This window comes from Corythoichthys intestinalis, chromosome 13 (genome assembly GCF_030265065.1).
Source record: "Corythoichthys intestinalis isolate RoL2023-P3 chromosome 13, ASM3026506v1, whole genome shotgun sequence".
Classification (NCBI taxonomy): Eukaryota; Metazoa; Chordata; class Actinopteri; order Syngnathiformes; family Syngnathidae; genus Corythoichthys; species Corythoichthys intestinalis.
The window spans coordinates 6,615,593-6,627,544 of record NC_080407.1 but is presented as its reverse complement, the minus strand read 5'-3'; the positions used below and the strand labels follow the sequence as shown (position 1 = coordinate 6,627,544).

Here is an 11,952-nt window from a genome sequence, read left to right as displayed (position 1 = left end):
TGCTTAAAGTTTATACAGAGAAGGGAGGAAAATCTGATTTTTCACCATTTCATAAATACATTTTCAACAGGTTATAAAACTTTTGTGGACTCCTACTGATTTCAATTTGAAGTGTAGCTTATGTAACACTACCCTCTTGTGGACAAAAACTGCAAAACAACTGCAGCGCCGACCGTTTTAATAACTTGTAGTTTGTACACAGAAAAATTATATTTAGGGCCCAAACACCAGGGGTGAAAGTGGCTAGAATTTCTTGCCGGAACTCCCCGACGTCAAGGTCGCCACGGAGCCAGAAATTTTTGTCATTTATTGATTTTTTCCCCTTTTTTTTAGGGGTAGGGGGGGTCAAATCTCTCAAACTACTGAAACGCCAAGAAAACTGTTTTAGCACAGTTACGTCTATAACACATACATAAACTGATTTTCATTCAAAATTGTATTTTTTCAATGATTTGCAAAATAAAAGTTAACAAAAACAGCAATAACCCATTTCCATCTCCTAATTTTTAATTTAGCCTCATTTCCTCACATACTAAATGCCTCATCAATCTCAATTTTAACTACTTCAAAACATAGGATATATATTAAAATAGAGGTTAAGATATAAGTAACATATATTCAGAAAAATAAAGACAAATTACTTATATTATGCAGAGTGAAATGGAATATATTTTTAAGATCGCGCAAACGTTGACTTTTTAAATCATAAGGAAATGGCTAAGTAGCCTAACATAAATGAACAAATATAAGCCCAAAGTGCACATTGACAGCTAAGATGTTCTGAACCTCCCATCAGAGTAAATTAGGGCTGTCAAAATGATCGCGTTAACGGGCGTTAATTTTTTAAATTAATCACGTTAAAATATTTGGCCAATTAACGCAGATGCCCCGCTCAGACAGATTTAAATGACAGTACAGTGTAACGCTCACTTGTTGTGTTTTATGGAGTTTTGCCACCCTCTGCTGGCGCTTGGGTGCGACTGATTTTATAGGCTTCAGTACCCATGAGCATTGTGTAAGTAATTATTGACATCAACAATGGCGGGCTGCTAGTTTATTTTTTGATTGAAAATTTTACAAATTTTATTAAAACGAAAACATTAAGAGGGGTTTTAATATAAAATTTCTATAACTTGTACTAACATTTATCTTTTAAGAACTACAAGTCTTTCTATCCATGGATCGCTTTAACAGAATGTTAATAATGTTAATGCCGTCTTGTTGATTTATTGTTAGAATAAACAAATACAGTCCTTATGTACCGCATGTTGAATATATATATCCATCTTGTCTTATCTTTCCATTCCAACAATAATTTACAGAAAAATATGGCATACTTTATTGATGGTTTGAATTGCCATTAATTGCGATTAATATTAACTTTTAAGCTGTAATTAACTCCATTAAAAAATTTTATCGTTTGACAGCCCCAGAGTAAATAAAACTAAATATGAGAAATAAGCCTCAACTCTTTCGTTGCTTTCTTAAAGATTTGATCCATTTTATGTTGCATTGCCCGTTTTTTTGTCGCATCAATTCAACAAGCTTTTTTTTGTTGCTGCTTTCCCAGACAACATGTACATTTGAACCAATCAGAGCAAGCCATCTCTGCTGATCACATGTCAGTATGTCAGCCAATTGAACGGATAATGAGTCCAGGCGTTTTGCTTTGCTGCTCATAATCGTCAGACTCCGATAACTGCTGCAGCTGGGGAAACCTCCATGCCGTCCGTGGAATAAAATCAATAATAAATATTGGTGGAAACGGATTACGCTACACAAGCATTTTATTATGCGTCTTGTTAACACTTGGGTATGTAAATCTGATGTTGGTAGATTGTTTTCTTCTTGGAGCTGAAATGCATGTGTGGCAGCGTAGAATTTTTTTTTTTTTTTTTGCATAGTGTTCGTACAGTTGCTGTCATATTTTTTAGAATCAAAGCACCGTGTACCGGAACAGCATTCCGGCCCTGAATCTTATACCGGAACAGAATTCCGGCCCTGAATCTTATGCCAGAACCCAGTTCTGGCCCTGAACTGCGTTCCTGACTGTTCTGGCCCACTTTCAACCCTGCCAAACACCAAGTGGTGCGAGAGCCCTATTGCAATGCAAAGGATTATTATTATTTCATGGCAAATTAAATTAGACAACTTCGAGGCCTCAACATGCTCGAAAACTCACCAAAGTTTGCAGATACATGCGGCTTGGCATACATTTTGATACTTTTGCGACCTTGCCACAAACCGTAACAAAATGGCTTAACGTCGCCCCCTTGAATTTTCAAAAAGACCTCTCCTATTAGTTTTTTTCAAAATACAGCGATGAAAGTTGGGGAGACGATACCTTGTGCAAAACTGCATCAAAAAGTCTCTTGCACCCATATCCCAAACCCAACATGAAATCAAGTATTTTGGTTTGAACGTAAAATATATATTAGGTTACATGGTGCATATCTGAGACATTGGCACCTAGGGAGCTAGTTGGATCCTCCTCAAAATTGGTGCAACTGTTCATGAGGTGAGTTTTCATTCACGGGTCTGACCTGGGTGCGGTGCCAAAGTCGGCTTTTTTTTTTTTTTTTAAAGGCAACACACCAAATTTAGTAAATGACTAACAACTCTCTGATCCAGGTATTAGTCTTTTTCATATTTGGCATGTATGAAAGGTATCCCATTCCTGAACACAACCGTATTGAAATTTGGGCTGCATCTATCGATTATTTTAGTAGTCGATTAATCTATCAACTAGTTAGTTCAAATAATCGAGTCATCGGATTAGGAACATTTAATGCTTTCCAGAACAAATTTTAGGGATGTAAAATAAAGGCTTGCTAAGACTGCAGTTTCAAAATAAAATTCCCGAGTGTTTCTTCAAACTGCAAAATTGCACATTCATTTATAAATAAATTAAAATATCTGAGCATAGCCTCAAATGGTATAACTAAAATAAATAGATGAGGATCTAAGTACAACAAAAGAACAACTGGCTAACTTGCATAGCAAAAATTTGCTATCTTAAATGCTACAGAATACTAACATTTTTTAACAATGCGCTCAACAAATCGTTCAAACACATATTACCACAAAAAACAGCTAAATATACCTATAAATTATGAATGCATTAAATAAAACATTAGCTCAAACAAAAACTTACATTTAGTTGGTCTTAACAGGGAGCAGCTGGATTCAGCCATGTTAAATGAGTGATGTTATATTCACTGCCAAATCATTAAAACTAAATGCAAACACTTTCAAAACTAAACATTGCAACGCTACTCTAATGAACAAATACTCGAAGCAGTCAAATTTGATTCAAAGCTTTTTTCTCATCGAATTACTCAATTTAATCGATTAATTGTTGCAGCACTAAATGAAATATTACTCATTAGGCCTGGTGCCCCCTGCTTGGAACAGGAAACGCCCTTTTGTACTACACAGGCTCCTCCTCCAAGTGAAAAAACATCAATTGACCTCAAACCTGCATCAAGGGAGCCTTAAGACATGTGTTTAGGTGCCTGATAAAAAATATTGAGGTTTCGTTGAAGCAAAGTGGTCCAGACAGGAAAGTGAAAATCACTGTCGCCATTTTCTCTCACCACAAATTTTGAACTGGCATAACTTGGCAGGTATACAACATATCTGCGCCAAACTTCCCATGCTTGATGAGAGAAAGGTTTTGTAGAGGTCATTTGCATCAAGCATACAGCGCCAAATAGTGGCAACAGAAAGTCACACGTTTTATTTTGCATGTCCACTGGTCACTGTCATAATAAATGATTGAACCTAACTAGTGTTTAACATTTGCATATCCATGTAAAAATATCTGCAATAAATACCTGAAAAACAGGACATTTTCTGAATAAAATTCACAACCATTTTATTTTGGGAGAAAGTCTGTCTTGAAATCGCTCATTTAAGCCTTTTTGTTTTTTAACAAGATCCCTTCTACCTGTCTTGGTAGTTTTACGTTTTCCCATCAGGTCATCTAACCGGTTCCGGGTTGTCTTTTTTAAGCTGAGCCGATTCCCGACCACGTTGGATGGTGAAGTCACTCGGTCCCAACTGGATAATCTTCCCACTTCCCAGGCACTCGTCACCTTTATAGAGCACTGCGAACTGAGAGAGTTTTAGATAATTTAAAAAGTATTCAAAGTTGAGTTCTAGGGGTGTAACGGTACACCTAAGTCACGGTTCGGTACATGAGTTTGTTCTATTATCTAAAGCAAAAAAGCAGCTCTTATTAAATTGCAAAATAGATAAAAGAAAACATCAAACTTTGTGTTATTATTGTTCTAATATTCTTTAATTCAAAGTTCATAAGTAAAAATAGCAGGGCTGCCAAAATTATGCGTTACGGGCGGTAATGAATTTTTTAAATTAATCATGTTAAAATACTTGACGCAATTAACTAGAGGTGTGCGAAATTTCCGATTCTTAGATTATTCGCGATTCGGCCATGTAAGTTTCGAGAACGATTCACAAACATCTAAATTCCGATTATTGAAATATGTCAAGTAAAGCGGAAGTATAACACACTCAGCGCGCCGCGCGGTCTTCAGGTCGCAATGAGGAACGGAGCGAGAGTAGCTAAACATCATGCTTGTCATTACCCGGCCCCTCAGGTCATGCTAATGCTCAACTCACGGCTCTAACTCAACTCATGCCGCGAGACAAAAAAAAAAAACAACAACAACATACCTGGCTGCTGCCGACAGCTGCTATAAAGTACGTCTACATAATGTTACGGTAGATATCATATTTATATAGGACTAGATGCAAAATAGACTCGGTGGCGTTAGCAGCACATGGACAGAAAGCTAGATGCGGGAATTAGTAAACGGCCACCATCTTAAAGCAGTAACTGTTTGTAACTGTTAACGTGATACTGAAATTGTCGTTTATTTAAACCTGCGAGGCTTCCCCCCCCCAGTTTTTCTAACTAATGTACAAAACATTAAAAGCAGCTATTATTGGGGGGGGGGGGGGGGGGCATCAATAATCGAATCGTTAGGTGCCCAAAGATTCCCACCTCTACAATTAACGCACATGCCCTGCTCAAACAGATTAAAATGACAGTACAGTGTAAAGTCCGCTTGTTACTTGTTTTTTGGTGTTTGGCGCCCTCTGCTGGCGATGGGTGCGACTGATTTTATGGGTTTCAGCACCATGAGCATTGTGTAATTATTGACATCAACAATGGCGACCTACTAGTTTATTTTTTAATTGAAAATTTTACAAATTTTATTAAAACAAAAACATTAAGAGGGGTTTTAATATAATATTTCTATAACTTGTACTAACATTTATCTTTTAAGAACTACAAGTCTTTCTATCCATGGATCGCTTTAACAGAATGTTAATGTTAATGCCATCTTGTTGATTTATTGTTATAATGAACAAATACAGTACTTATGTACAGTATGTTTAATGTATATATCCATCTTGAGTCTTCTTTCCATTCCAACAATAATTTACAGAAAAATATGGCATATTTTATAGATGGTTTGAATTGCGATTAATTACGATTAATTAATTTTTAAGCTGTGATTAACTCGATTAAAAATTTTAATCGTTTGACAGCCCTAATAAAAATAAAACATGACTATTTTCACTGTTGGATTCTCATCTGACTGCGTGCACCGAACCGTGATGCCTGTACAGTCACAAAACAAATACTGTTACGCTCTGATTGAATTCTTCCTACCTGTCCTGGTGTTAAAGCTCTGACCGACTGCGCGAGTGAGATCCACACAGAACCGTCCATGTTGAGAGTCACCGTACAGGGAGCTGGAGATCACTCAGAATAATATGTTGACAAAGGATACATTGAAAATTCTTGTTAAAGTCATTAAATGCACACATATTTTGAGGTCAAATGAGTGATTTTTGAGAAATCAACCTATGTTTCGCTGTTGAAGAACAGAATACAGTTGAAACAAACTTTTTTTCTGCTAATACAAGAGAGTCTAATCTTTAATTTGTCATCTACGTGATTACGAAGACATAAAACATTATTCTGAGGGTCGTGAAATACCAGGTAGCATCGAAATATGAAATGCACACACCGAGCGGTTCCTGGTGGATGAATCGGAAATGACACTCCATCATCTTGGTCCGCGCCAATTCTGGCGGCGGATCGTCAGCGATCCAGTGGAAGCGGTCCGTCCGTAAAGTGTCGCGAAAAAGGGACGGGTGGTTGGTTGACGGAGCCTGATAGCAAAAGACGTAGAAGAGCAATCTATTAGTGACTAGAAAATATAATTTTTGGAGAGTAGCTTTGCTGTTGTGGTTGAGTTACTTCCTGTTGATTTTGGGGCATTTCGGGGTCACTTCCTATCGAATTTCCAGCAGTTCAGATTGGCATGCATTTCAGGCTAACTTCCTGTTGATAACGCTGTCCATTCCAGTTGATTTTTGGGTGTGCCAATGTCAATTTTTGCCGATCTGGAATGGAAATCAACAGGAGCGAATGGAGATATTTGTGTCATTGAAATGAACGGCAATGGGGCCATTGGAAATGAATGGGAAATTTTGCCGATTACAAATGAATGGGAAAGTTTTTGGCGGAACTGTACGTTTTTGGCAAACACTATACGGCGGCACGCCAAAGAAGCGCAATTGGAAAAAAATATCAAATATGGTAGCTTTTACGTGCAAAGCTACTATCTATTAGTCAATTTTGATCAAAGAGTCAAATGAGCAAAACTTACCACAACCACGTCGCCTGTATTGATATCCTTGTCCACCACATACCAGGCATCCCTTTGACCTCCTATCCGTGCCCTTTGGCCTAGTGTCAGGGTAAACCAGCCTGGACACAGAGGTAAAAGGTTAAGCTATTAATAATTTAAACTCCCACCAATAGGGCATAGGCGCCCTAGTTTGCCTAGGGCGCTATTTAATGGATGGGACGCCAAATTGCTTTGTGGGGAAAAAAATACCCTGAAAAAATATTCTCATGTTTCTCGAACATTTTCCAACGAAGAAGTAATAAGTATATTCTAATAGGCTACACGTTTTCAAACGGAATTGGATTAGCCACCTGCTATTTTATTTCGGATTAGTCAATGTGCCTCAAAGGAGATCCACTTCACGAACAACGGCAAATAATGGCAGGTGATTAAATCATAGGTCATTCGAACTAAAATTATCACACAACGACAAACTAAATAGCATAACTAGCAATGAATGAAACAATTGGAACAGTAACTGAAGAAATGATTAGCACAGAGCATGTACTTTTGAACGTTATTTACAGTGCCACGTTGCATTCTGGGAGGCATGAGGCATGTTGTATGACAACTGTCGTGTCTCTCCTAAGCGAAGCTTTACCATGAGTAGCCGCTAATCAAGAACTGGCTTCCAACCACTTCATGTACAATGATAAGTAATAGCAAGTCATTAAATCAAAGGCCATTTAAACTCACATTTTCAAAATTACACTAAAATCACATAACAACAAACTAAATAACATAGCTAGCAATTCATGAGACAACTGGAACAGTAACTGAAGAAATAATTAGCACAGAACATGAACTTTGGATGTTATTTACAGGGCCGCATTGCATGCTGAGAGGCATGAAGGATGTTGTATGACGACAGAGTTGACAGCAAGGGGCAGCAGAGGTTGCGTGTCCCTCCCAAGGGAGTAGTGATGGCCACTTTAAACTTAAGAGCTGTAGTGCCGCATTGCATGATGGGAGGCATACGACATGGTAGTAATATGTTGTATGACAACAGCGTTGACAGCAGAGGTTGTCTGACTCTCCAAAAATGAAGCTTCTTGAAGCAATCAAACTCTGCAGGCATTTGGTTCAAAGCTTCATGGTGGTTCATATGCTCTCTGGCGCCATCATGTGGTCTTGAAACCCAAGACGTGAGCAGTGCTGAGAATTTATTGTTTCTATTTGTTCAAGAAAATATGAATGTAAAAAAACATTTACTCGATTGTAAACATACCTTTATGTGTGCCCATTACAGTCCCATCCTCAATGGATACAAAGTTACCAGGTTTAGGCTCGAGGTACTAGAACGGAAAAGACATTTATTAGTAAACTACATTTCGACAGTAACAGTGAGACACAATTTACCTCCAAGATAAAGTTTTCAAAGTTTCTCTCTCCTATGAAGCAAATACCCATACTCTGAAATAACAAACTGTTAGCAAACACGCTAAAGTAGCCTCATTTCTTTTTTCAAGGTACCTCTTTCTTTTTCAGCACATGCTCAAACCCCGCTTCAGCCGCTATTTTTTTCACAAAATCTTTAGTCAGGCCGGCGAGGGGGAACATGGTCTGCCTCAGTGCATCCTGGGAGATCTGGCTGAGGAAGAAAGTCTGATCTTTGACAAGGTCGGCCCCTTTGTACAGCTTCACCGCTGGAGGGGGAAAGAAGAGTGAGGAGAAATTGCTGTAAAATTGCAGAGTTGAAGGCTACACGTACGGTTCCGGATATCAAATCGATTTCTGAAGAGCACAAAGGGGGCCGTTTTGGGAGTCTGCTGGAAAACTTCTTCATCTTCCTGGGAGGTTCTCGCATAGTGCCCTGTTGCCATCGCGTCAGCACCTACAAAAATAATTTTTCTGTAAATAAAATATTAATGAGGTCAAACTGTTGATGAAAAAAAAAATCCTGAGTCATCATAGAATTCTAATATTTGTAGCTAGCTTTAGCAAAGGTCTTTCATGACTGTAACAGACTCACCGGCCACTTTATTAGGTACACCATGCTAGTAACGGGTTGGACCCCCTTTTGCCTTCAGAACTGCCTCAATTCTTTGTGGCATAGATTCAACAAGGTGCTGGAAACATTCCTCAGAGAGTTTGGTCCATATTGACATGATGGCATCACACAGCTGGTGCAGATTTGTCAACTGCACATCCATGATGCGAATCTCCCGTTCCACCACATCCCAAAGATGCTCTATTGGATTGAGATCTGGTGACTTTGGAGGCCATTTGAGTACATTGAACTCATTGTCATGTTCGAGAAACCAGTCTGAGATGATTCCAGCTTTATGACATGGCACATTATCCTGCTGAAAGTAGCCATCAGAAGTTGGGTACATTGTGGTCATAAAGGGATGGACATGGTCAGCAACAATACTCAGGTAGGCTGTGGCGTTCCAACGATGCTCAATTGGTAAAAAGGGGCCCAAAGAGTGCCAAGAAAATATTCCCCACACCATTACACCACCACCACCAGCCTGAACCGTTGATACAAGGCAGGATGGATCCATGCTTTCATGTTGTTGACGCCAAATTCTGACGCTTCCATCCGAATGTCGCAGCAGAAATCGAGACTCATCTGACCAGGCAACGTTTTTCCATTCTTCTGTTGTCCAATTTCGATGAGCTTGTGCAAATTGTAGCCTCAGTTTCCTGTTCTTAGCTGAAAGGAGTGGCACCCGGCGTGGTCTTCTGCTGCTGTAGCCCATCTGCCTTAACGTTCGACGTACTGTGCGTTCAGAGATGCTCTTCTGCCTACCTTGGTTGTAACAGGTGGTTATTTGAGTCACTGTTGCCTTTCTATCAGCTCGAAGCAGTCTGGCCATTCTCCTCTGCCCTCTGGCATAAACAAGGCATTTCCGCCCACAGAACTGCCGCTCACTGGGTATTTTTTCTTTTTCGGACCATTCTCTGTTAACCCGAGTGATGGTTGTGCGTGAAAATCCCAGTAGATCAGCAGTTTCTGAAATACTCAGACCAACCCTTCTGGCACCAACAACCATGCCACGTTCAAAGTCACTCAAATCACCTATCTTCCCCATACTGATGCTCGGTTTGAGCTGCAGGAGATTGTCTTAAACCATGTCTACATGCCTAAATGCACCGAGTTGCCGCCATGTGATTGGCTGATTAGAAATTAAGTATTAACAAGCAGTTGGACATATGTACCTAATAAAGTGGCCGGTGAGTGTAACTTTCATAAGAATTACAGCCATACTATTTTCTGTCTCCCAATACAATACCGTACCGACAATTATTGCGACACCATTAGACATACCTAGAGTTATGACAGCATACTTATGAAAATGTTTGAATTTAATATGTTTGTTGCAGAGTATATCAGGATTAGGAGTCCTTCCGTTCTCGTATTCCTTTAACAGATAACTGAAAAAGTGCAAAAAGGTGTATTTGGGTAAGAAATTAAGCAAGTTTATGGTATAAATACGATCATTTTAATTACCTGAAAACTTCATGCCAGTATTCTTTAACATATGACACTTGATGGAAGGGGATGTTCAGCATTTGACACACTTTGTAAGCATCGTCGCAGTCTTTTTCTGTAGTGCAAACTCCACTTTCATCCAAGGAATCCCAGTTTTTCATGAAAACGCCGGTCACATTATAACCTAAAATGTGAAACTTTTCATTATTCACGCTCATTTAAGTTGGGACAGTTTGTTCCCTAATGAAGTGACTTAGCTGTCACTGTCATGTCAATAAGTCACTGTCATGTCAATGAGAGTTCGATTTACCTCGTTTTTTCAGCAACAAAGCGGCGACTGAGCTGTCAACACCACCCGACATGGCGCACACGATGTGCCTTATGACACCCATTTCTCGAATTAATTACTATAACGATAAAACTAGAGTCATTATAATAAAATATCAGGCATTTTTGACACGGTCCATGATTGAAGTCCGTGTCTGAAATGCGTCCGGCTTGAAATGTCAATACGGAACTATTTGTTGAGGCGAACACTTCATGCTAGTTGATGACGGTAGTAGCTAAATTGTCCAAAAAGAGTCTCCAATGATACCTGACTGCAGCCGACAGCCGCTAAAAACCACTTGCTAAAAACTACAACTCTGATGCGTCTCATAGATGTCACATCTATATAGAACTAGATGCATATGACCGACTTGGCGGCGTTATCAAACAGCCGCCATCTTAAAACAGTAGACCTCTCAGGCAGTCTCTGTAAATCAGTCACTTCTTATCCAAAATAATCCTAAATTGGCAAAATCTTGATACTATATGAACTGTTATTATTATAATACTGTACTATAACCCAGGTCTGTCAACAGACTTGCAGGGGCCTCGGGACAAGAGACCATTATAGGGCCTCCACCCCTGCCACAGGCTTGTCACGACAACATACGCAGTACTTTTAACGCTTTGCAAGCAACGACTGTGTAAATTTTCAAATTATTTAATTTTAGATGGACAGTTAAATTTAACAGACTGTAATGCGATGTGACACAATATTAACAAACAATTTCCATCTACAGTGTCCTCCATAATGATTGGATTTATAATAATTATGTTTTTTAGCTTCTAATAATTATTTCTCTTCTAAATAATATGGGACCTTTATGGGAAAAAAGAGAGAAATCCAACCTTCAATACAAGTGCATTTATTCAGTGGGGGAAAAATCCCACATAAAGAAATAACTATTTGACATCAAATAATGTGTGTCACAATTATTAGCACCCCTGGTGTTAATACTTTGTACAACCCCCCCTTTGCCAACAAAACAGCACCTAATCTTCACCTATAATGTTTCACAAGATGGGAAAAGACAGAAAGAGGGATCTTCAGCCATTCCTCTTTGCAGAATCTCTCTAAATCATCCAGAGACCTTGTTCCTCTCCTCTGTACTCTCCTCTTCAGCTCACCCCACAGGTTTTCAGTGGGGTTGAGGTCTGGGGACTGAGCTGGCCATGGGAGGAGCTTGATTTTGTGTCTGGTGAACCATTTCTGTGTAGATTTGGCCATATGTTTAGGGTCATTGTCCTGCTGAAAGACCCAGTGACGACCCATCTTCAGCTTTCGGGCAGAGGGAAACAGATTATATACTTCACAGTGGGTATGAGGTGCTGTCTACACGCCAACAAGCTGTTTGGGAGGCATGCACGGAGAAAACCTTTCCTCACTCACAATCATAAACGCAAACGTCTGGAGTTCTCCAAGCGGTATTGGGGCTTCAACTGGGACCGTGTGCT

At 39.3% G+C, this 11,952-nt stretch overlaps 1 protein-coding gene across 2 annotated transcripts in view; it reads right to left on the bottom strand.

Moving 5' to 3' along the window:
• trmu (tRNA 5-methylaminomethyl-2-thiouridylate methyltransferase) overlaps positions 1–10,653 on the bottom strand; it is a 40,991-nt gene extending 30,338 nt beyond the window's left edge. The window contains exons 1-11 of one of the 2 annotated variants that reach the window (XM_057855041.1): positions 10,481–10,653; positions 10,189–10,354; positions 10,006–10,112; positions 8,443–8,565; positions 8,205–8,377; positions 8,091–8,144; positions 7,960–8,026; positions 6,711–6,811; positions 6,066–6,210; positions 5,705–5,787; positions 3,950–4,116 (exon numbers count right to left, since the gene is read on the bottom strand). In XM_057855041.1, the coding sequence (XP_057711024.1) occupies positions 3,982–4,116; positions 5,705–5,787; positions 6,066–6,210; positions 6,711–6,811; positions 7,960–8,026; positions 8,091–8,144; positions 8,205–8,377; positions 8,443–8,565; positions 10,006–10,112; positions 10,189–10,354; positions 10,481–10,562 (1,236 nt within the window). In that variant the 5' untranslated portion in view covers positions 10,563–10,653 and the 3' untranslated portion in view covers positions 3,950–3,981. Of the gene's footprint in view, positions 1–18; positions 4,117–5,704; positions 5,788–6,065; positions 6,211–6,710; positions 6,812–7,959; positions 8,027–8,090; positions 8,145–8,204; positions 8,378–8,442; positions 8,566–10,005; positions 10,113–10,188; positions 10,355–10,480 lie in introns of those variants that run through there. The other variant, XM_057855040.1, reaches the window with a different exon arrangement.
• Between the last annotated feature and the right edge of the window lie 1,299 nt (positions 10,654–11,952).